General features: G+C 49.1%; 1 protein-coding gene across 2 annotated transcripts in view; it reads right to left on the bottom strand.

Moving 5' to 3' along the window:
- Positions 1 to 25,879, bottom strand: part of glg1b (golgi glycoprotein 1b) — a gene marked incomplete at its 5' end in the record, with an annotated part of 83,206 nt that overhangs the window by 8,185 nt on the left and 49,142 nt on the right. Inside the window, 19 exons of one of the 2 annotated variants that reach the window (XM_084437184.1) lie at positions 20 to 121; positions 352 to 494; positions 1,493 to 1,616; positions 2,272 to 2,409; positions 3,665 to 3,757; positions 4,122 to 4,239; positions 6,230 to 6,318; positions 6,716 to 6,829; positions 7,605 to 7,667; positions 7,802 to 7,888; positions 8,117 to 8,254; positions 9,408 to 9,425; positions 10,645 to 10,798; positions 12,547 to 12,648; positions 15,152 to 15,273; positions 15,598 to 15,812; positions 16,299 to 16,485; positions 16,981 to 17,052; positions 19,283 to 19,486. In XM_084437184.1, the coding sequence (XP_084293310.1) occupies positions 20 to 121; positions 352 to 494; positions 1,493 to 1,616; positions 2,272 to 2,409; positions 3,665 to 3,757; positions 4,122 to 4,239; positions 6,230 to 6,318; positions 6,716 to 6,829; positions 7,605 to 7,667; positions 7,802 to 7,888; positions 8,117 to 8,254; positions 9,408 to 9,425; positions 10,645 to 10,798; positions 12,547 to 12,648; positions 15,152 to 15,273; positions 15,598 to 15,812; positions 16,299 to 16,485; positions 16,981 to 17,052; positions 19,283 to 19,486 (2,283 nt within the window). The remainder of the gene's footprint in view (positions 1 to 19; positions 122 to 351; positions 495 to 1,492; positions 1,617 to 2,271; positions 2,410 to 3,664; positions 3,758 to 4,121; positions 4,240 to 6,229; positions 6,319 to 6,715; positions 6,830 to 7,604; positions 7,668 to 7,801; positions 7,889 to 8,116; positions 8,255 to 9,407; positions 9,426 to 10,644; positions 10,799 to 12,546; positions 12,649 to 15,151; positions 15,274 to 15,597; positions 15,813 to 16,298; positions 16,486 to 16,980; positions 17,053 to 19,282; positions 19,487 to 25,879) is intronic. The other variant, XM_084437185.1, reaches the window with a different exon arrangement.

A 25,879-nucleotide genomic window follows, 5' to 3' on the forward strand; every position in this document is an offset into this window, starting at 1 on the left:
TGTGTGTGTGTGTGCTCACTTCTTCTGTGCAGTGCATCTGAAGCTGTGGGTCCAGTCTGTAGTCCAGCGCTGACTCCTGCAGGATGACCCTGATCTGGTCCTCACAGTCCGAAGACAGCCGCTGCACACACACACAACACAACACAACACAACACACACACACACACACACACAATCATATCACCAGAATATACAACGTTAATCAGCCTTTCACACACTTGATAACGGTGAATTATTCATAATCAACCCTTTTTATGGCAAAAAAAAAAGTCCTGAGGGCAGAATCAGTGTGTCCTTCTGTTCCATATTCTGACTGGGTGAGTCCAGAGCTGGAGGGACGGAGGGACTGACCTGGTCGGCGTATTTGAGCTTGAGGCAGGAGATGACCTGGCCCTCCAGCTCTCGGTCGTCGCTGGCCTTGTTGAGGATCGTCTGACAGAACTTGGGGATGTCCGCCTTGCAGGCCTTCCTCAGCACCGGGTTCAGCCTGTAGTCTAGAGACAACACACACTGGTCAGTCTGTAGTCTAGAGACACCACACACTGGTCAGTCTGTAGTCTAGAGACACCACACACTGGTCAGTCTGTAGTCTAGAGACACCACACACTGGTCAGTCTGTAGTCTAGAGACACCACACACTGGTCAGTCTGTAGTCTAGAGACACCACACACTGGTCAGCCTGTAGTCTAGAGACACCACACACTGGTCAGTCTGTAGTCTAGAGACACCACACACTGGTCAGTCTGTAGTCTAGAGACACCACACACTGGTCAGCCTGTAGTCTAGAGACACCACACACTGGTCAGTCTGTAGTCTAGAGACACCACACACTGGTCAGTCTGTAGTCTAGAGACACCACACACTGGTCAGTCTGTAGTCTAGAGACACCACACACTGGTCAGTCTGTAGTCTAGAGACACCACACACTGGTCAGTCTGTAGTCTAGAGACACCACACACTGGTCAGTCTGTAGTCTAGAGACACCACACACTGGTCAGCCTGTAGTCTAGAGACAACACACACTGGTCAGAAACATATGACACATTGGTCAGGTACCACACTAAGACTGATCAGGTACCACACTAAGACTGATCAGGTACCACACTAAGACTGATCAGGTACCACACTAAGACTGACCAGGTACCACACTAAGACTGATCAGGTACCACACTAAGACTGATCAGGTACCACACTAAGACTGTCCAGGTAACACTGGTGAAGTATTGTACCACACTAAAGGCCAATTTTGACTACACCAATAAGCACCTACATCCATCCTACTCTAATTTTCGGCACACTAAGACTGGTCAGGTGCCACACTAAGGTTCAGCTGAGAGACGTGTGTGTGTGTGTGTGTGTGTACAGTATGTATGCATCAATGTATGTATGTATGTGGATTTGTGTGTGTGTGTGTGTGCGTGTGTATGTGTGTGTGTGTGTGTGTGTGTGTGTGTGTGTGTGTATGTGTGTGTGTGTGTGTGTGTGTGCGTACCTGTGTTCTGTGTGATCTGTCTCTTGGTGATCATCTGTTTACACTTGGGGTCCATCAGCTCGCTGTTCTTGTTCTGTTTCAGGCACTGCAGCATGTTCCTGGCATCGGACTCCGCACAGAACCGCTGACACCACCCAGCACGGGGGGGGGGGGGAGAGGGAGGGAGAGAGAGAAGGAGGGAGGGAGAGAGGGTGAGAGGGAGGGAGAGAGGGAGGGAGAAGGGGGAGAGGGAGGGAGAAGGGGGAGAAGGAGAGAGAGGGTGAGAGAGACGGCAAGAGAGAGCAAAGGAGAGAGAATAGGAGAAAGAGAGAAGGAGAGGGGGGTGAGAGGACAAATGAAGACAGACAAAGACATGAGAAGTGAACAGAATGTACTTAAGGCAGCATGATGGGAGAGAGCAGGTGCAACCAGCGTTAAATTGTTCTATTACTGGTTCTGATATCACAGTGACCATTACATTCATGTATTCTCACAGACAGACAGAGAGACAGACAGACACAGCGACAGACAGGCAGGCAGGCAGACAGGCAGACAGGCCGACAGGCCGACAGACCGACAGACAGGCAGGCAAGCAGGCAGACAGGCTGACAGGCAGGCAGGCAGGCAGACAGACAGACAGACAGACAGACAGACAGACAGACAGACAGACAGACAGACAGACAGACAGACAGACAGACAGGCAGACAGACAGACAGACAGACAGACAAGACAGACAGACAGACAGACAGACAGACAGACAGACAGACAGACAGACAGACAGACAGACACTAGAGAGTTACCTTGATCATCTGCTTGCAGACCCTCATGAGTTGGTAGTCAAGCTCGGGGTCCATCATTTCCACCTCCTGCAGCTTGAACACCTTCTGATGGCAGCGCTGAGACAGCTGCTTCTTACTCTCCTTCAGACACTCCATCATCTGGAGAGAGAGAGGGAGAGAGGGAGGGAGAGAGAGAGAGGTGGAGAGACAGATGGAGAGAGAGGGAGAGACAGATGGAGAGAGGGGGTGAGGGAGAGGGGGGAGAGAGAGGGGAGAGCAAGAGAAAGAGAGAGGGAAGAGCGCGTGCGAGAGAGAAAGAGGAGACAGAAGAGAGGAGAGAGACAGAGATTCACTGTTATGCTTCATATACTCCATTCAGGCTAGTCAGTCATCCAGGACGCTATACTGTGCACAACCCTGACCCCTGACTCCTAACCTCTAACCCCTAACCCCCCAGAGAGGCTTCTGTGGTCATCAGTATGCATGCTGTACATTCATCAATATGCACTGTGTGTAGCAGCTATAGAGCGCAACAGTGACTGCCCTATATTGGGGGCTTTGGTTCAGGAAGTGAATTTCACCTACATTTGCTCCACTGATGTTTCATAAAATCCTCATATCAAGAGTTTTAAACCTGGCACCAAGCCAGCTGGCTAGCTGATGAATAATGACCTTAAAACATTTGATTCTGAGAGAAAAAAGGGAAAAACTGAAAAAAGGTACAAGATGTACAATTTATTTAAGAGTGAAGGAACTACCCATCCTATACGAATTATTCCTTTCCAATGACTTCCAACCTAAAATAACGACATTCTTAAGACCATTTTTGCTGTTGCTAACCAGTTGTCACTGATGTCAGTAAATATTGGACATTTCTCATTCATTTAATGAAAATAATCACAAAGGGAAATCATAGTTGCTCTGTGATAAACAATTGTTGAGTTCAGTTGTTGCCATGGTAGCGGCCCGTAACGTCTTGGCCGACCGTGTCGTGCATTTCCATGGTAACAGCGAGCTCCACCAATCAGAGACGTCACTGTGACACTTTTGGTAGTGTAGTACTTTTCCATGGCATCACGAATAAAACGTTTTTCTTAAAACAAGGTTGATATCACACGGCCTTGTAGCTTCTATCATACGGACTTGTGGTCACGATTCATCAGCTAGCCAGCTGGCTTGGTTCCAGGCTAAAAACTCTTTACATGAGGATTTTCTGAAACATCAATGGAGTGAATGAAGATGGAATTCCCTTCCTGAACCCCACTGTTCTGCTCTATTAGCATGATGTTTTACAAACCTTTAGAATTAATAGCAGTCTATTGACTTCCGTTAGCCTACACAGTTAACCATTAAGAAGTTATTGAGAAACCAATGAAGAATCGCGGTGTTTGTGTGGCGTTTCTGTGGGATGTACCTGAGCGTTACCGAAGGCCACGTTGGAGCACAGCCTGCTGATGTCAGTCTTACAGGAGTCATAGAGATCTGGCTCCAACCGGATATCCTCCGACTGGATGAGGAGAGGAGAGAGAGGAGGAGGAGAGAGAGGAGGAGAGAGAGGAGGAGAGAGAGAGGGGAAGAAGAGGAGGAGAGAGGGGGAGAGAGAGAAGAAGAGGAGGAGACAGAAGCAAACAGGAGAGGAAGAGAGAGAGAGGAGGAAGGAGAGAGAGGGGGAGGGGCAGTGGAGAGAGAGATGGTGGAGAGAAACAGGTACAGTAGAGGTAGAGAGAGAAAGGGAGGGGTAGAAAGGAAAGGGGTAGAGAGAGAAAGGCGATGAAAGAGTGTGATGTACCAGACAGGCTTCCTCCTCGTCGTGCGGGTTTGGTGAGGTAATATTGTAGTAGTACTGTAGTAGATCTCTGTAGCACTCTCACCATCTCCAGCTCCTCCACCCTCAGCTGTTTGCGACACTTGAGGGAGACGCGCTGCTCCTTCACCTCCTGAAGGGTGTCGTTCCTGACCGTGGTACTCAGACAGATCACAACATCCACCCTGGAGAGAGAGAGAGAGAGAGAGAGAGAGAGAGAGAGAGAGAGAGAGAGAAAGAGGCCTTAGATCACATCAACCCTGGAGAGAGAGAGAGAGAGAGAGAGAGAGAGAGAAAGAGAGAGAGAAAGAGGCCTTAGATCACATCAACCCTGGAGAGAGAGAGAGGCCTTAGATCACCACATCCACCCTGGAGAGAGAGAGAGAGAGAGAGAGAGAGAAAGAGGCCTTAGATCACATCAACCCTGGAGAGAGAGAGAGAGAGAGAGAGAGAGAGAGAGAGAGAGAGAGAGAGAAAGAGGCCTTAGATCACATCAACCCTGGAGAGAGAGAGAGAGAGAGAGAGAGAGAGAGAGAGAGAGAGAGAGAGAGAGAGAGAGAGGCCTTAGATCACATCAACCCTGGAGAGAGAGAGAGGCCTTAGATCACCACATCCACCCTGGAGAGAGAGAGAGAGAGAGAGAGAGAGAGAGAGAGAGAGACCTTAGATCACATCAACCCTGGAGAGAGAGAGAGAGAGAGAGAGAGAGAGAGAGAGAGAGAGAGAGAGAGAGAGAGAGAGGCCTTAGATCACATCAACCCTGGAGAGAGAGAGAGGCCTTAGATCACCACATCCACCCTGGAGAGAGAGAGAGAGAGAGAGAGAGAGAGAGAGAGAGAGAGACCTTAGATCACATCAACCCTGGAGAGAGAGAGAGGCCTTAGATCACCACATCCACCCTGGAGAGAGAGAGAGAGAGAGAGAGAGAGAGAGAGAGAGAGAGAGGCCTTAGATCACCACATCCACCTTGGAGAGAGAGAGAGAGAGAGAGAGAGAGAGAGAGAGAGGCCTTAGATCACCACATCCACCCTGGAGAGAGAGAGAGAGAGAGAGAGAGAGAGAGCTTAGAAAGATCACATCCACCCTGGGGGTGAGACAGAGGGGTGGAGGGAGGGGGAGAGAGCAACAGGCACGAGAACATTTTGTGGCGCTAACGCTTTCCACTGGCGACCTGACATATGCCACTGGCGAGGCATTAATGCGCCATCGGCACCATCTAGTGGCCATTGACGCTTTTGTCTTTTGTGGCATGCGTAGATCAGTGGCATGTGCCAGCCGCCAGTTGCGTTTATAGTGGCATGCGTCAGACGCCAGTGGCCTTAGTGGCATTTACAGTGGCATGTGCCATCCGCCAGTGGCGTTTGTGGCGTATATAGTGCGTCTGACGCATGCCACTATAAACGCCACTGGCGGCTGGCGAAGACGCATGCCACAAAAGACAAATGCATGAATGCCTCGCCAGTGGCGTATGTCGGGTCGCCAGTGGAAAGCGTCGGCGCCACAAAATGTTCTTGCTGGCCCTCGGAGAGAGGGAGGGTGAGGCAGGGGGAGAGAGGGAGATAAGAGGTACAGAGACAGGAGACAAGGTGTGAGAGAGGAAACAGTTGGGAGAGAAATTGGGTATGGAGAGAAGGCAGACGTGTGGTGATGGATTTAGAAAGAGACAGCAAATAGGAGCATGAGAAGCAGGGAAACACACACACACACACACACACACGCACAGACGCACACACACACACACACACACGCACGCACACACGCACGCACGCACACACGCACACACGCACACACACAGGCTGATGACTCATGACTTGGGGTAGGCTGAGGAAATGATTCCAGAGAGAAGATGAGTCAATCACCGCAGAGATGGAGCTCAAACTGTGGCTGAAAATGGCAGCCGGATACATCTGCAGGCAGCAGCCAGTGTTGGAGCACATTAATGCGCTGTCAGTCAGTAATTCATGCACAGCTGAGAGGAGCCATTTAAAACTGAAGAGGAAGTAAACACAACTGGAAAATAAAGCAAAAACCCCCAAGGACTCATTTTGACCGTCACGATTCCTAGTCTGTGATGGATTGGGACTCTAGCGAAGCAGTTTGAGCGAGTCACTTCGTCACAGCTGAATGAGAGTTTTCTGTGCGTCCTTCACGGAGAGAAGCCAAGAATAAACTCACTTCTTCTTTATGTTGGGACACAGTTTGAGCACATCCTCCTTGCAGGCCATCTTGAATTTGTAGGAGAAACGGAAATCCTTCATTTGTATCTGAGAGTGAGAATGAGAGAGAGAGAATGAAAGAGAGAGAGAGAGAGAGAGGGAGAGAATGAGAGAGAGGTTAGGGAGTTACACCATTCTTTGCAGTGACACACTCACGCACGCACGCACAAACACAGAGGCTAAAAGTTGTCATCAGAGTTTCTATCTCATCACCATAAGTCAAATTACACCAGACAGCTCTGAATCTGAGGGCTTTGAACTCATCACCATCAATGTGTCCTGAGCCTGCCATCCATGGGCACAACGCCCGCCAGGGGACAAGGACAGGTGTGTGTGTGTGTGCGCACGTTTATATGTGTGTACTGTATATGTGTGTGTGTGTGTGTGTGTGTGCGCACATGTAACCTAGGCTATAGTGACCCCAGCCCCTTATAGGGTGACTGACCAGCTGGAAGTGTGTGACGCCCACGGTGCACTTGTCATTCATCTCCTTCTGGTGTTTGTTCTGCACCAGACACTCCATCAGGTCCCCGGTATCAATCTGGTTATCTGCCACGTCCTGACCACCATGGAGAGAGAGATGGAGAGAGAGATGGAGGGAGAGATGGAGAGAGAGATGGAGAGAGGGATGGAGAGAGAGATGGAGAGAGGGATGGAGAGAGAGATGGGGAGAGAGATGGAGAGAGGGATGGAGAGAGGGATGGAGAGAGAGATGGAGAGAGAGATGGAGAGAGAGATGGAGAGAGGGATGGAGAGAGAGATGGAGAGAGGGATGGAGAGAGAGAGATGGGGAGAGGGATGGAGAGAGAGATGGAGAGAGGAATGGAGGGAGGGATGGAGAGAGAGATGGAGAGAGAGATGGAGAGAGGCATGGAGGGAGAGATGGAGGGAGAGATGGAGAGAGGGATGGAGAGAGGGATGGAGAGAGAGATGGAGAGGAATGGAGAGAGAGGCATGGAGAGAGAGGCATGGAGGGAGAGATGGAGAGAGGGATGGAGAGAGAGATGGAGAGAGGGATGGAGAGAGGGATGGAGAGAGGAATGGAGAGAGAGGGGGGGGTGGAGAGAAAGGGGGAGACACAGGGATGGGGGAGAGAGGGATAAGGGGATGGAGAAAGAGTGAGAATGGGGGAGGGAGAGAGAGAGAGAGAGAGAGAGAGAGAGAGAGAGAGGGGCAGAGAGAGCGAGATCGAATATTAGTTGCTGAAAATTCAGGTAGCCAAACAGCGACACCCTATGTCCCCTCCAGGTGTGTTCTCTGGAGGGCCGAGCAGAAGGAGGAGATGGCCGAGGCAGGCCGGCTCAGACCAGAGGTCAGAGGTCAGGGGTACATACGTGGCAGTAGGCCTGGACGACAGGCTCACACGCTCGGATCAACAACGCCTCGATCTGGATGTCCTGCCAGGAGGAGAGCAGAGGATGGGATGGACCACACACACCGCTGATTCTGGGCTTCGATGGAAAGCATGTGTGTGTGTGTGTGTGTGTGTGTGTGTGTGTGTGTGTGTGTGTGTGTGTGTGTGTGTATATACCTCCGACTCGAGTTCTGTCAGGTTCCCCACCACGTCTCTGCACTCTGACACAAGGTCTTCTAGATGGTCCTGTAGGCACTCCAACTCCTAGAACACACACGCACACACACACATACACACACACACACACACACACACACACACACACACACACAAACGTTACAATCGGATGCAATAAGTGCATGGTTGTAAACTCAAAACCTGGTACTGTGCGTGTGTGTGTGCGTCTGAGGTAGGTGTGTGTGTGTGTGTGTCTGAGGTAGGTGTGTGTGTGTGTGTGTGTGTGTGTGTGTGTGTTGGTGTGTGCGTGTCTACCTGGCCAGTCTCAGTCTTTTCGCTGCACCACTTCCCCAGGTCGGTCATGCAGCGCTTCTGCAGCTCCGGGTCCAGCTTCACGTCCAGCGCCCTCTGGTGGAGGATCCTCTGAACCTCCACCTTACAGTCCCGGGACAGCTGAACACACACACGCACGTGCACTAGGGGTGTAACAATACTGTATATCCTGCCACAATATATCACCATACAGAAACGTCACAATACGTATCGTCAAGGTGAAAACAATGTTGTGATATGTTTATTGTATATCAGTGAACGCTGGCTACACAACGCTGGTAACAAACATGTCTTTTGTCTCTAGGCCTATCCATGATATTACAACAGTTAAGCTCTAAATTCACAAAGTGTATTGGAGTAGAAATGTGGAGAAATGCACTATTGGTGTGAACAGCAGCGCTACTGCTACGCTTCACACCTGCCCTTAGTGTATCGTATCGTATTGTTATCGTCAACCCAAGATCGTGTATCGTGAGATTAGTGTATCGTTACACCCCTAACGTGCACACACACGCACATCAGTGATAAAACACATGCAGAAGTAATACAGACTGCCATATATATGTGTGTGTGTGTGTGTGTGTGTGTGTGCGTGTATGTGTGTGCGTGTTATCTCATTATGAGAACACAACAAACGTTACAATCGGATGCAATAAGTGCATGGTTGTAAACTCAAAACCTGGTACTGTGCGTGTGTGTGTGTGTGTGTGTGTGTGTGCGTCTGAGGTAGGTGTGTGTGTGTGCGTCTGAGGTAGGAGTGTGTGTGTGTGTGTGTTATAAAACACATGCAGAAGTCATGCATACTGCCATATGTGTGTGTGTGTGTGTGTGTGTGTGTGTGTGTGTGCGTGTATGTGTGTGCGTGTTCTCATTATGAGATACACACACACACACACACACACACACACACAAAACAATTGTTGCATAAGTTAATCATAGGGAATCAAGTTGTCATCCATCTTCTAATCAGCCAGATATTACTGGCTACAGAGTGGCCATTTACCTCCATTACCTCTGTCATCTGTAGGAGGAATTCTCCTGTCCAATCACTGTCCAGCGCCTGGCCTCATTACGCTCAAATAGCCCTCTAGTCAGTCTTCAAGATTTTTTGCAGACAAGTGCAATTCATCTATCTTTATGTAACCACAATCACAGCCATAATTTGATTGATATTGCCATCATCATGTTCATCATTATCATTATTATTATTATCATAATCATTGTCATGAACCCAGCACCATGATCGATAGAGCAGACGAGGTTGGAGACTTACGGAGTTCTCCTGGGTTCGCTGTTAAAGTCAAAGCAGCAGCTGGTTAATACAGTTCCTCAGACTAGACCTGCAGACTAGAACTAGAACTACATATAGACCTGCCCCAAGAACTACATATAGACCCTGAGAACTACATATAGACCTGCCCTAAGAACTACATATAGACCTGCCCTGAGAACTACATATAGACCCTGAGAACTACATATAGACCTGCCCTGAGAACTACAATATAGACCTGCCCTAAGAACTACATATAGACCCTGAGAACTACATATAGACCTGCCCTGAGAACTACAATATAGACCCTGAGAACTACATATAGACCTGCCCTGAGGACTACATATAGACCTGCCCTGAGAACTACATATAGACCCTGAGGACTACATATAGACCTGCCCTGAGAACTACATATAGACCCTGAGAACTACATATAGACCTGCCCTGAGAACTACATATAGACCCTGAGAACTACATATAGACCCTGAGAACTACATATAGACCCTGAGAACTACATATAGACCCTGAGGACTACATATAGACCCTGAGAACTACATATAGACCCTGAGAACTACATATAGACCTGCCCTGAGAACTACATATAGACCCTGAGGACTACATATAGACCTGCCCTGAGAACTACATATAGACCCTGAGAACTACATATAGACCTGCCCTGAGAACTACATATAGACCCTGAGAACTACATATAGACCCTGAGAACTACATATAGACCCTGAGAACTACATACAGACCCTGAGAACTACATATAGACCCTGAGAACTACATATAGACCTGAGAACTACATATAGACCCTGAGAACTACATATAGACCCTGAGAACTACATATAGACCTGCCCTGAGGACTACATATAGACCCTGAGAACTACATATAGACCCTGAGAACTACATATAGACCCTGAGGACTACATATAGACCCTGAGAACTACATATAGACCTGCCCTGAGAACTACATATAGACCTGCCCTGAGGACTACATATAGACCTGCCCTAAAGACTACTGTAGTATACTGACCTGCCCTGAGGTCAAACACACACCACACAGTCAACACAGCACCACACTGTCAGCACATACATTAACAAACACCACCCAGTCAACACATCCCTACAAGGTCACCGTCCTGTGGCTGTCATCAATCATGTCTCCTAGTCAGATAAACGCCACAGGCAGTCGAGGCAGTGAAAGCGACGCAAGGTCGTTCCGAGGGCGGCGACCTACCCGTCGCCCCTGCTCCTCGGTGCGGTAGGCATGGCGGTACAGGCAGGAGAAGACGGCGCCGGGGGGCATCATCTCGCTGGTCTCGTTCCAGCCGTGGGTGTGGCACAGGCGGGCAGCGTCGCCCTGGCACTTCTTATACAGCAGGGGGTCCAGCCTGACTCACAGAGAGGAGGAGGAGGAGGAGGAGGAGGGAGAGAGAAGAGAGGGAGGGGTAGAGAGGGAGGAGGGAGAGAGGGAGGAGATAGAGAGGGAGGAGGAGGAGGAGGGAGAGAGAAGAGAGGGAGGGGTAGAGAGGGAGGAGGGAGGAGGGAGGAGATAGAGAGGGAGGAGGAGGAGGGAGAGAGGGAGGAGGAGGAGGAGGGAGAGAGGGAGGAGATAGAGAGGGAGGAGGAGGAGGGAGAGAGGGAGGAGGAGGAGGAGGGAGAGAGAGAGGGGTAGAGAGGGAGGAGGGAGAGTGGGAGGAGATAGAGAGGGAGGAGGGAGAGAGGGAGGAGGAGGTGGAGGAGGGAGAGAGAGAGGGGTAGAGAGGGAGGAGGGAGAGAGGGAGGAGATAGAGAGGCAGGAGGAGGAGGGAGAGAGGGAGGAGATAGAGAGGGAGGAGGAGGAGGGAGAGAGGGAGGAGGGAGATAGGGAGGGGTAGAGATTTAGAACATATCTCAGCCATGGGCGGAGCCTCTGGGATCAGAGAGATGGACTCAGGGAGAGAGTGAACAGGAGATGGGAGCGATACAGTCCAGTCCAGTAGAGAGCAGAGACAATTAAACTAGATGTCAGTGGTTAGTTCAGGCTATGGTGGAGCCGTCTGGTTGGACTAGATCACATACTGTTAGCACCACATTTGTTAATACACTGGGGGAGGCCAGGCCATTTTTATTTGTTCTGAAGTAACTCAGTTCTCCTTTGGGCCATGTTGTGAGGAGTTGACTTGATAAACTAAAGAGATAAGCAAGGGAACATTTTGGAAAGTTTCAGAACAGCAAGGTACACACCCACAACCCACTTCCTGCACTGCTACAAAGCTCTCAGCAAACTCCCCCAAAGTCACTGAGAAGTGGAAGAGAAACAGTCCCCAAACCTCCAAAACTCTGAACGATGTCACCATCATTATCATCATCATCATCATCATTATCATCATGCATCTGGAGTCGGCCTCACAAACAAGAGCTCCAGTCACATGGCCAATTACAGCTTCAATTAAGTCCTCCGTTATCCCCATTAGGCCCATTGAGCTGTGAACAATGTGATAAGTGGCTAAAGATGATAGTCAGCAGGCCGTCTCAGTGTGTGTGTGTGTGTGTGTGTGTGTCTGATAAAAATAATGAGGCACTTCAATTAAGAGTGATACTTCAGTAGTGTGACTGAGAATGTGCGAGGTTAAGTTCCTGTTGAGTTTGAGAGTGTGCGAGGTTAAGTTCCTGTGGAGTTTGAGAATGTGCGAGGTTAAGTTCCTGTGGAGTTTGAGAGTGTGCGAGGTTAAGTTCCTGTGGAGTTTGAGAGTGTGCGAGGTTAAGTTCCTGTGGAGTTTGAGAGTGTGTAAGGTTAACTTCCTGTGGAGTTTGAGAGTGTGTGAGGTTAAGTTCCTGGGTAGTGTGACTGAGAATGTGCGAGGTTAACTTCCTGTGGAGTTTGAGAGTGTGCGAGGTTAAGTTCCTGTGGAGTTTGAGAGTGTGTGAGGTTCAGTTCCTGCAGGTCCCAGAGATGACACATGAAACTGTGTGCAGTCCTCAGTGGACCGCAATGGTTGACGCTGAGGTAGAAAAAAACCTAAGGAGCTGGGGATAAGAGTTCATGTTTGAGAAGAGTCCGAGAGGTCCAGGAGGTGAAGGTTAGGGGTCAGTTAGTGGTCGGGGTTAATGAGGGGTCAGAGGTGAAAGGTCAGGGTGGGTTAGGGTTAGGACTCACTTCCAGTCTCGTGAGATGAAGTACTGAAGCTCAAGCAGCCGGTGTTCACAGTCCTCCACCATCTTCTCTGTGTACAGGTGCTCCATCAGACATGACAGGATCCTACACACACGCACACACACACACACACACACACACAGAATCAGCGGCTACATCAACATTATTAAAAGAACTAAGGCAGACAATGAATTCCATAAGTTTGGCCATGACGCTCTAGTTAAGAATCATCTACACACATGCGCGCACACACACACACACACGCCGACAGAGAGACACACACACACCGACACACACACACACACACAGACAGAGACACACACACACCGACAGAGAGAAACACACACACACACCGACAGATATACACACACACACACACACACACCGACAGAGACACACACACACACACACGTATTAGTGCCACTGACTCCCCCTGTAGTCATTGCTTTACAGAGAGGGCTGAGCTAATTAAAGCGGCAGCCTGGGAGCAGAGAGATGGGGTGGGGGGGGGGGGGGGGGGGGGGGGTTCACAGGGGTCCGCGCTGACACGAGCATGCACTCTACTGAATCTGGCTTCACTTCATCTGGTATAATGTATTCACAGGAGCAGGTTGTTTGAAAGGAGGAGAGAGGGAGAGATTGAGAGATTGAGAGAGGGGGGGAGGGGAGGGAGGGAGAGAAGGAGAATAATTGGATGTGCTTCACAGCATTAATGAGCAGAGGGAGAGAAAAACAGGAGTGAGAGAGAAAGAGTGAGAGGATCTCAGCAAAACTACAGTAACACCTCAAAGAATAGAACACACTGGAATCAGACCCCAGTCTGAACATGACAGAGTGATACTAGTGAACATGACAGAGTGATACTAGTGAACATGACAGAGTGATACTAGTGAACATGACAGAGTGATAGTAGTGAACATGACAGAGTGATAGTAGTGAACATGACAGAGTGATAGTAGTGAACATGACAGAGTGATAGTAGTGAACATGACAGAGTGATAGTAGTGAACATGACAGAGTGATACTAGTGAACATGACAGAGTGATAGTAGTGAACATGACAGAGTGATAGTAGTGAACATGACAGAGTGATAGTAGTGAACATGACAGAGTGATAGTAGTGAACATGACAGAGTGATAGTAGTGAACATGACAGAGTGATAGTAGTGAACATGACAGAGTGATAGTAGTGAACATGACAGAGTGATAGTAGAGAACATGACAGAGTGATAGTAGTGAACATGACAGAGTGATAGTAGTGAACATGACAGAGTGATGGTAGTGAACATGACAGAGTGATAGTAGTGAACATGACAGAGTGATAGTAGTGAACATGACAGAGTGATAGTAGAGAACATGACAGAGTGATAGTAGTGAACATGACAGAGTGATAGTAGTGAACATGACAGAGTGATACTAGTGAACATGACAGAGTGAGTAGTGAACATGACAGAGTGATAGTAGTGAACATGACAGAGTGATAGTAGTGAACATGACAGAGTGATACTAGTGAACATGACAGAGTGATACTAGTGAACATGACAGAGTGATAGTAGTGAACATGACAGAGTGATAGTAGTGAACATGACAGAGTGATAGTAGTGAACATGACAGAGTGATAGTAGAGAACATGACAGAGTGATAGTAGTGAACATGACAGAGTGATAGTAGTGAACATGACAGAGTGATACTAGTGAACATGACAGAGTGAGTAGTGAACATGACAGAGTGATAGTAGTGAACATGACAGAGTGATAGTAGTGAACATGACAGAGTGATACTAGTGAACATGACAGAGTGATAGTAGTGAACATGACAGAGTGATAGTAGTGAACATGACAGAGTGATAGTAGTGAACATGACAGAGTGATAGTAGTGAACATGACAGAGTGATAGTAGTGAACATGACAGAGTGATAGTAGTGAACATGACAGAGTGATAGTAGTGAACATGACAGAGTGATACTAGTGAACATGACAGAGTGATAGTAGTGAACATGACAGAGTGATAGTAGTGAACATGACAGAGTGATAGTAGTGAACATGACAGAGTGATAGTAGTGAACATGACAGAGTGATAGTAGTGAACATGACAGAGTGATAGTAGTGAACATGACAGAGTGATAGTAGTGAACATGACAGAGTGATAGTAGTGAACATGACAGAGTGATAGTAGTGAACATGACAGAGTGATAGTAGAGAACATGACAGAGTGATAGTAGTGAACATGACAGAGTGATAGTAGTGAACATGACAGAGTGATGGTAGTGAACATGACAGAGTGATAGTAGTGAACATGACAGAGTGATAGTAGTGAACATGACAGAGTGATAGTAGAGAACATGACAGAGTGATAGTAGTGAACATGACAGAGTGATAGTAGTGAACATGACAGAGTGATACTAGTGAACATGACAGAGTGAGTAGTGAACATGACAGAGTGATAGTAGTGAACATGACAGAGTGATAGTAGTGAACAAGACAGAGTGATAGTAGTGAACAAGACAGAGTGATAGTAGTGAAATGTTTGTGTGGTCCAGCTATCCTGCAGCTCCTGTCTGTCCTACAGTACGTGTGTGTGTGTGTGTGTGTGTGTGTGTGTTCACTCACATGGGGTCTCCACTGCGGATGTGTTTGCAGGCAGTCTGGATGACGGACTCGCAGGCCTCGTTGAGGGCGCGGTCTATCCGGTAGTCCGCCCCGGGGTCAGCTGATTGGATGAGGGTTTGGAGCTGTGGGGGGGGAGGGGGGGGGGGGTGACACCAGCTCAGTCTCAACACCTCAGCATTGGCTTTGGGTTAACAGATGTCACGTCAAAGATCCAGTGTGTCCCACTCAGTCTGACACAAGATTCGTCAACACAAGGGAAGGTTTCCAACACATACGCTTGTGTGTATGCGTGCATTCATATGCCTGTGTGTGTGTGCGTAGGCGTGCGTGTGTGTACTGTATGTGAGTGTGTAGATGTGCATGTATGTGTGTGTGTGTGTGTGTGTGTGTAGGCATGCGTGTTTGTGTGTGTGTAGGCGGCCGTGCGTGCGTGCGTGTGTCCTCACCGCGCTTTGACACAGGCTGTCGACGGCGCCCTTGTCCCCGCGGCCCACCCTCATCAGACAGTGGAGGGTGCGCCCCTTGCGGTGGAGGCCGGAGCAGTGGGCCTCGATCTCCCCCCGGCAGTGAAGCACGATCTCCGGGCTCAGGGAGAAGTCCTCCATCAGCATCCTGCGGTAGTCCAGCATCTCGCTCTGGCAGTCCCCACTCACCACGCGCCCTGTGGGGGGGGGGCATAGGGAGGACAGGGGGGGGGGGGGGGGGCGGGCATAGGGAGGACACAGTGCTCTTCAGGACACTATGCTCATGACTGACGTAAGAGTCCCTAGACTGAGTTGGGGAAAGAAGGCCTTTGTGTTTTCGGCACCATCTGCATGGAATAGACTGCAAAATGAACGTAAACTACAAGATCACTTAAACTCCAGGATCTAGTCACTCTGAATGGATTTAAAGAAATGGTGAAATCTATAGACACTAACTGAGGGTTGTATTTGTTTTAATTGGAATAGGATTCATGGCTTCGCTGCACTTTTACTGCATGGCACTTTTGAGCTGATGTATTGTTTTTAATCACACACACACACACACACACACACACACACACACACACACACACACACACACACCACACACCACACACCACACACCACACACCACACACCACACACACACACCACACACCACACACCACACACCACACACACACCTCTGTGCACGGCGGACTCCAGGCAGAGCAGCAGGTAGGACAGGCGTGCTTCGCGGGCGCGCGGCATGTTGGTGTCCAGGTTACAGCGGTACTTCCTCAGGTCAGACTTACAGGCCTTGGCCAGGGAGTAGCTCACCTTGTAGTCCTGGGCGATCAGCTTCTGTCTGGTGGTCAGAGCTTCCTGACACTGGGGGGGGGGGGGTGAGAGCGGAGGAGGGGAGGAGAGGGAGGGAAGGGGAGAGAGAGAGAGAGAGAGAGAGAGAGGGGGCAGAGAGGGATAGAGATAGAGGAGAAACGAACGAGAGGGAAAGAGGGATTGGGGAGGAGAGAAAACGAGAGAAGACAGTCCCTTATTGACAGTCCCAAGCCACCACTCACCAACTCTCCGTCCTGGCCAGACATTCCTGCTGGTGCTTAAATCACCCTCACTGCAGACCGCCTCTCTGCTGGTGCGGTGTTCAAATCACCCTCACCAGACTCCCTTCCTCTCACAATAGATGTCCTCCACATGCGAGCAAACCCAAGTCCCCAGTTATACTGTAGGCCTTCATTCATCTATTTTATTAATTCATTTCCCAGTATCTTTGTATGTGTTCAAGGGTGCTACATAATAAATATAAACTGGGAACACTTTTGGTCACACAAATCTTTAGTGTTCTTTGTATATGTGGTATACACATACCTTTTCCGACATGGCTTCCTCGAACTTGTGGTTGAAGAGACACTTGTAGACCTTGCCCTCCCCCGCCTGGGTCTGGAACGACAACACACGGACCTGTCAGCCCCTTTCAGGAAGCACCAGCCTCACATTTCACATGACTGTGATACTGTAAACCAGCAGCAACAGCTCATTCCTCTTTTGCTTTCTCCCTGTGTGCGTGTGTGTGTGTGTGCGTGTGTGTGTGTGTGCGTGTGTGTGTGTGTGTGTGTGCGTGTGTGTGTATTTATGCTCAGTCAAATGACGGGCTTGAGCTCAAGAGGCTTTAGAGAGGATGAGAGGAAACATTGGCCCATGCGCGCGCGCGCACACACACACACACACACACACACACACACACACACACACACACACACACACACACACACACACACAATGCCCTCTTGACGGCTCCTGCAGAGGAGGAGAGAGCGGAGGAAATGATGTGAAAACATCCCGCTGAGCGTGGGGTGGGACTGGGAGGAACAGAAGAGGAAACAGAGGATGGAGGAGGGAGGAGGTGGTCTAATGGAGGAGGGAGGAGGTGGTCTAATGGAGGAGGGAGGAGGTGGTCTAATGGAGGAGGGAGGAGGTGGTCTAATGGAGGAGGGAGGAGGTGGTCTAATGGAGGAGGGAGGAGGTGGTCTAATGGAGGAGGGAGGAGGTGGTCTAATGGAGGAGGGAGGAGGTGGTCTAATGGAGGAGGGAGGAGGTGGTCTAATGGAGGAGGGAGGAGGTGGTCTAATGGAGGAGGGAGGAGGTGGTCTAATGGAGGAGGGAGGAGGTGGTCTAATGGAGGAGGGAGGAGGTGGTCTAATGGAGGAGGGAGGAGGTGGTCTAATGGAGGAGGGAGGAGGTGGTCTAATGGAGGAGGGAGGAGGTGGTCTAATGGAGGAGGGAGGAGGTGGTCTAATGGAGGAGGGAGGAGGTGGTCTAATGGAGGAGGGAGGAGGTGGTCTAATGGAGGAGGGAGGAGGTGGTCTAATGGAGGAGGGAGGAGGTGGTCTAATGGAGGAGGGAGGAGGTGGTCTAATGGAGGAGGGAGGAGGTGGTCTAATGGAGGAGGGAGGAGGTGGTCTAATGGAGGAGGGAGGAGGTGGTCTAATGGAGGAGGGAGGAGGTGGTCTAATGGAGGAGGGAGGAGGTGGTCTAATGGAGGAGGGAGGAGGTGGTCTAATGGAGGAGGGAGGAGGTGGTCTAATGGAGGAGGGAGGAGGTGGTCTAATGGAGGAGGGAGGAGGTGGTCTAATGGAGGAGGGAGGAGGTGGTCTAATGGAGGAGGGAGGAGGTGGTCTAATGGAGGAGGGAGGAGGTGGTCTAATGGAGGAGGGAGGAGGTGGTCTAATGGAGGAGGGAGGAGGTGGTCTAATGGAGGAGGGAGGAGGTGGTCTAATGGAGGAGGGAGGAGGTGGTCTAATGGAGAGAAAAATACAGACGTCACACCAACATGGAGGGATGGCGAGCCAGGGCACAGGGCAGAGGGCCTGGCGGCGATCTGCTTTCAGCAGGACAAGAAGAGGTTGCGGTCACGCACGGACACACACACGCCAAGGTTATTATAGTTAACGAAAACTAACTAAAAAACGAAAACTAGGTGTGAAAAAACATTCACATAGTTAACTGAAATAAAAATAAAAACTAGACTTTACAAAAAAACGATAACTAACTAAAACTGTATTGTGTGTTTACAAAACTAACTAAAATAAACAAAAATTATTGAGAAAATGTCCTTATTTTTAGACTTTTTCATTTCATACATAAGCCTAGTATTTTGGGTGGATATGAAATCTATCCTCCATGTTTTTAGCTGTGCTCCTGCGCAGAAGTAACCTGACGTGCACCAGATGGTTTGTTTCACACGGAGTGAAACAACGTGAGCTCACGAGATCAGGATGGTCTCACAAGGCTAGCACAGAAGAAAAAAAAACTAAAACTAATACTGAAACTAATAAAAACTAAACTAAAACTAAGCATTTTCAAAAAATAAAAACTAAACTAAACTAGCAAACCTGCTTTAAAACTCATCAAAACTAAACTGAAATTGAAAACAAAAAGTTAAAACGATATAAAAATAAAAACTAATGAAAAAAGCAAAACTATTATAACCTTGACACACGCACACACACGCGCGCGCGCGCGCACACACACGCACGCGCGCGCGCGCACACACACACACACACACACACACACACACACACACACACACACACACACACACACACACACACACACACACACACACACACACACACACACACAGCCATCCTCACGTTCCCCAGTGGCGTACGTTTTCGCAGAAGCGCTCGCGGTCGTCCCTGCAGCTGAAGTAGAGGTAGCGGTCCAGGTGGAAGTCATCAGACGACAGCTCCGCCACGCGCATGATGGCCTTCTTACACTCCTCTCTGATTGGATGAGCCTGCTCCTGTTGCTCCGCCTCCCGCACCAAGGCCTTCTCCAGGCAGGAGATGACCTCACCTTGAGAATGGATGTCCTGGGGTGAGGGAGAGAGGGAGGGAGAGAGAGAGAAAGAGAGAGAGAGAAAGAAAGAAAGAAAGAAAGAGGAAGGGAGGGAGAGAGAGAGAGGGAGGGAGTGGAGGAAAGAAAGAAAAACAAATTGTTTACAAGTGCAGCAGACGAAACCCAGAGACAACCCCCATCCAGCGCCTCACACTGGACATACCTCACACCTCACACACCTCACATCACACACCTCACACACCTCACATCACACACCTCACACCTCACACACCTCACACACCTCACACCTCACACCTCACACCTCACACCTCACATCTCACACCTCACACATCTCACACCTCACATCTCACACCTCACATCTCACACCTCACACATCTCACACCTCACACCTCTCACACCTCACATCTCACACCTCACACATCTCACACCTCACATCTCACACCTCACATCTCACACCTCACACCTCACACCTCACACCTCACACCTCACATCTCACACCTCACACCTCACACCTCACACCTCACATCTCACACACCTCACCTCACACCTCACACCTCACACCTCACACACCTCACACCTCACACATCTCACACCTCACACACCTCACATCTCACACCTCACACACCTCACATCTCACACCTCACACACCTCACACCTCACACAAAACACAAACAGAGCAGGACTCAAATAACCCGGCTGTCCCTCCAAAACAGAGCAGACCCATTATATGAATTCATGGTATTGTACTCTCAGCAGAGATAACTGCTAATAAGCTAATAAGCTCCGTTAAAGTTTGCTGTTTTAGACTAGTTTTACACGGTCTACCTGCGATCACTTCACAGATATTCGTGGAAATAGTAGATAGAAACCACGATTTGTGGTTTCTATCTACTTATTTTTAACTCAGCAAGTATTTTAATGATTGGACATCTGATTCTTGAGTTTTGAGTTGGGAAGGAATGTCCCTTCCCTGGCTGACTGCTGACATTCGAATTCCCGGCTAGGAATGCTAGCTAGCCAAGCTAAGCTAGCAAGCCAATCGGGGACAGTCAGTTATCTCTGCTTAACATGCTTACCGGAGGCTATTCCATCGCAATAGGCCCAGTCATTTGGGCATTTGCCGGTAAGTCTCGTTCATGTTCCCTGCTGGACCCGTGTGTATTGCTATTGCTATCAAATGTACTCTCCGTTGTGGACTCCTGTGTGGAGTCCTTGCTTGTAAGTCCTGCACTGTGCCATCCACCTGGCTATTATTACCATCTTCACCACAAGCCATCATCCATACTGTGCTAGCTGTCTAATCTCCTCACCACCACGTTCTCCTTTGTGAGGCCCCTTGTGTAAGTTTCGCCCTGTGTTAGAGCTAGCCCATCCTAACAGTACAGCCTGCCTGTTACTTTTCCTGCTACTTTCTGTTACTCCTGTACCGGCAGTTGCTCCTTTCTCCGCAGGGACAGATGACACCGCATCCCACTGCCCCAGATTGCTCTGGATGTATCCAGCGCAACCAGAAAATTGTGGAGCTGGAGGGTAGAATCTCCACCCTCCACTCTATACATGAGACTGAACAACTCTTGGACACACTGGTGCCTGACCCGGACGGCAGCTGCCCGCCTCTCAATGACCTACCGATGGTGGCAGAGCTGAAGCCCCTGGGTGGGGTTATGGGCCTTGGGGAGGTCAGCTGGCCTGAGCTTGGAGCACGGCCTAAGCGGTCATGCTCCATCCCAAAAGCCTCTGAATCCCTGGACTGTCGTCCAGCGCAATAACAGAAAGCGAGGGAGGAAATCTTCCCATGTCGTCTCTTAACCCCCTATGTCTATTCTCCTGGAGAATAGCTATGCGGGCCTAAGGAATGAGGATCTCCACCTGGACTCTCCTGGGCGCAAGAGGACTGGAAGCGTGAGCTGCCCCATCCCCCCATCGTCTTCGGATCCTGCTGAGCCGCTACCAGCGCCCCCCATCGTCTTTTCGGCATCCAGGCTCCATTCTCTTCACTCCATCCTTCGAGGTCCCCCAATGGCTTGGTCAGTCAGCCTGGTCCTCCACCTGGCCACCATCGGAGAAACCATCCTCCATCAGAGGATCAGCATCAGGTGCCCTCTTGCCAGCGGCGGCCTCCAGTGCCCCCCGTGCACGTCAAGCCCCCTACATCTGTGCTTATACAGTAGTAGGCTCTTCTGTGGTGCACCATGTTGTAGTTCCGAAGGCTCAGACCTTCCCAGGCGCTAAGGTCTCAGACATCAATTCTGTCATTACATCTCTTATTAATGATCATCCCCTGGTCTCATCTGTCATCATCCACGTTGGATCAAATGACATCAGGCTCCAACAGTCTGAGCGGCTGAAGGAAGACTTCAAGGCCCTGATTGCCACTGTTTTGCTGACAGGCAAGACCTGCATCATCATCATCTCTTCTCCTCTCCCCAATATGGCGATGCCAAATACAGCAGGATCCACCAGCTCCACGTCTGGCTGAAAGGCTACTGCTGCCAGCTGAGGGTTCCTTTTAACGATAACTTTGCCACCTTCTGGAACCGATGGGACCTCTTTGCTCGGGACGGCCTTCATCCCAGCAGATCAGGCACCCGTCTGCTGTCAGTGAGTATAGACCTGGCCTGATGTCCTGCAGGGTCTGATGTGGGGTCAGTCCGATCCGTTTTAACTGTTTACTCCATGAATATAGACCTCCTGCTCCTTAGATCGGGCTACATCAGGGCTTTCTGATGACTGTTTACCCCTCCATGTGACAGCGAGTCCTCAGCACATACCCACTAGAATCACAGTTAGAATCCCTGTCTGCCTCTCAAATTGGGCTGACATATTTATTAGACCTTGAACTCTGGTGAATCGCACTGTGAGACACCTATGCCCCGTGACTCAGGCCTCTGTCATTCCAGGCTCTGTCCCATCTGATTTAGAAGTCACTCCAGCTTGTCTAAACAATCCAACTGCCTTTAAGGAAAGGAGAGGGCTTGGGCTGATTCATCTAAACATAAGAAGTCTCCTTCAGCAGCATAAATTAGATCATCTGAAAATTGTAGTCTCTCAGGCTGACCCTGATGTCCTGATAGTAATGTCCTGGTAATTCGGAGATTATAGTGATGGGTGATTTTAATCTGGACTGGCGGAGTGTTGCTTCTGGTTACCTGAAGGAAGTGAGTGGTAATCTGGGCCTTTCTCAGTTGGTCACTGAGACTACTAGGCCCAATCCTAAAAATGATGCTGAATCTACTCATTGATTCAATCTTCTCTAACAGATGTGACAGAATGTCTGCTTATAGTGTTTTTGATTTGGGTATAAGTGACTATTGTCTAATCTTAATCTTAAATCCTTCAATGCTCAAGCCTTGTTGGATGACATTATTGACTGTAATAGTTTATGCACAGTTGAGTCTGATAACGTGCAAGTCGCCCTTGACTCTTTTGTAAAACCATTCAATCACTTTGTAGATAAACACGCCCCTTCTAAGAAGACTAGGATTTAAGATAGAATTGCACCATGGTTTTCAAGTGACCTTTCTACCTTGTTTAATGAGAGGATTTGTGCCTGGTGAGTGGTTTCAGGACTATCTGTCGTCTAGGTGTCAGTGTGCAAAATTGGGTAACATTCGATCTGATTTCTTGTCTCTCGCTAAAGGTGTGCCCCAAGGCTCAGTGTTGGGTCCTGTTCTTTTCACCATCTATATTAATGATATTGTCTCTGCACTAACTGGCTGTCATGCTCATCTATATGCTGATGATACAGTTGTCTATTGTATTGCAGATACTGTGCATGAAGCCATTGAGAACCTATAGCTTTCTTTTCATTTGCAAAAATCTCTCAACAATCTGAAACTAGTCCTTAGTCCAAGCAAAGCAAGTTTATGTTTTCTAGAGCCAGGATTTCTGATTAAGATAGGCTCCATTTATTAACGGCTAACAGTCTAGCCTCTAAACTTCAGCAGAAAATTGGCTTTCTTTCCTTTTTCCAGAGAACCTGGCCGTTCCCCTCAGTACATAATGGACCTTCTCCACCCCTACACCCCCTCTCGGACTCTCCGCTCCTCTGACCCTGGTCTCCTCTCCACCCCCCACTCCCTCCTCAGCTCCGTTGGTGACCGGGCCTTCAGTGTTGCCGCCCCCACACTCTGGAACTCTCTCCCTCCCGTTGTCCAACATGCCACCTCTCTGCCACCTCTCTGCCACCTCTCTGGACACTCTCAAATCCACCCTCAAAACTCACCTGGTTAATGTTGCCTTCAATTTTTGATTCCACTCTACACACACCCAGTCTTATTGCATCACATTAGTTTATTGTCCCTTTTACTGTTCTGTTTGATTTGTTGTCTGTGTTGTCCTCTCTCTTTTAGGCATAACTATCACTGGTATTTGTTTATTTTCAAAGCCATTATTGTGTACTTCCACCATACATCTCATCTCTGTTGGACTGGAGTCTTGGTTCCTACAGTACCAGACCCGATCAAACGATCGGCTTGTTTTTAGGGTTCCTCGTGTGCATTCTGAACTTGGTAGAGCTGATTTTTTATGATGCTCCTTATACCTGGAATACTTTACAACAGACTCTAAAGCTTGAGGTACTTCCTTCAGTCGCAGAGTTTAAATCCATGGCTCTTGACATTTGTACTTTGACCTGTAACTATTTGTAATTATTATTAGGTGGGCTAGCTTGTAGAAGCTAGCCCAACTTGTGATATTCCCACTATTTCTTTCTTTCTTATTCTAGTTCTCCCCAGTTTTTGTCTCCTTAACTACTTCTTCGTACTTTGTGCTAGAAACTTAATTCAAACTTTAAAATGTTCATGATGATGATAGCTCTTTAACGGATCCATTCAGATTTTTTTAATAGTTTTTATAGTTTTTTAAAAATTTTACTTTTTAAACTATTTTTTTGTCCCATTGAAACTGCTTGAAACTGCTTTTGGAATGTTCAGAAACTTTGTTTTTAGAGTGGTGGCAGCTGTTGCTTTGAAAATATTCACACATTTTGTAAACTGCTGACACTCCTATAGTTTTTGCTGTATGATGATTTGTTCGGAAACTGCGCTCCCCATTGAAACGTATAGCGACGCACTCTAGCTTTTGAGCTGCTAATTTTGCATTTTTACTCTTTTTCTAACTTGTCGCTATGCCTACGGTTTTAACAGCTCATACACATATTATATATTGAAATGTTCACACAACTGTGCTGATTCGTACAATGTAAGGATCTAAGCTGTGTGACTTATAGTTTTCGCTGTGTGACGATTTGTTCGGCAACTGCGCTCCCCATTGAAACGTATGGCGAGTGAGTCAGTGAATTCTGTGTGTTCTGTGCTTTGGTGCTGTAGAGTTGTGCTGCTGCACTGTGGTTGCTATGGTGACAGGTTACAGGAGAGAGCTGGAAGGTATCTTAAAGGTACACAGCTTTTTATGACTACTGTAGAATTATATTCCTACCTTCAGATGAATGATACACATTAGATGTAACTCTAAATATTCTGGAGGTCAAGGCTCTCAAAACAGTGGAGATGATTGTAGACTTGAGGAAGAAACCAGCCGCACGCACGCACGCACGCACGCACACACACACACACACACACACACACACACACACACACACACACACACACACCTTAGTATTCTAAACAATCTGGGGATGAGTCTCGCCACACATGGTCTTCACTGGTGAGGGCAGGTGGGTGGCCCGGAGAGGGGTACACTGTCCCCGACCTGCTATGACATGAGGGGGTGGAGTTTCGCCATCACGCCACTAACGGACCCCTCAACTAAGCCACTGAGTGGGCTAGAGACACGGTCTTCGCCGGTGGGTGCATGGAGATTGCCCAGAGGTCATTGCACTGCCCCCGACCGGCTCTGACCTGAGGGGGCGGAGTCTCACCACCACGCCACTATCCACGCCACAGGCCCCACAACTCAGCCCCTGAGTGGGCTAGAGACACACGGTCTTCGCCAGTGGGCGCATGGAGATTGCCCGGAGGTCATTGCACTGCCCCCGACCAGCTCTGACTTGAGGGGGCGGAGTCTCACAACCACGCCACTATCCACGCCACAGGCCCCACAACTCAGCCCGAGTGGGCTAGAGACACATGGTCTTCACCGGTGCGGGCGGGTAGGTGGTCCGGAGAGGGGTACACTGTCCCCGACCAGCTCTGACCTGAGGGGGGCGGAGTCTTGCCACCACGCCACTGTCCACACCACGGACCCCACAACTCAGCCCCTGTGTGGGCTAGAGACGCATGGTCTTCGCCGGTGGGTGCATGGAGATTGCCTAGTCCGTAGTAGTACTAGCAGTAGCTGTTACATACAGCTGCAGCAGCTAGCCCACCTCACATTTTCTCCAGGAAATGTACTTTCTAGTTATTATTACTACTACTACTATTATTATTATTATATATTGTGTTTG

Source organism: Borostomias antarcticus, assembly GCF_949987555.1.
Source record: "Borostomias antarcticus genome assembly, chromosome: 4".
Classification (NCBI taxonomy): Eukaryota; Metazoa; Chordata; class Actinopteri; order Stomiiformes; family Stomiidae; genus Borostomias; species Borostomias antarcticus.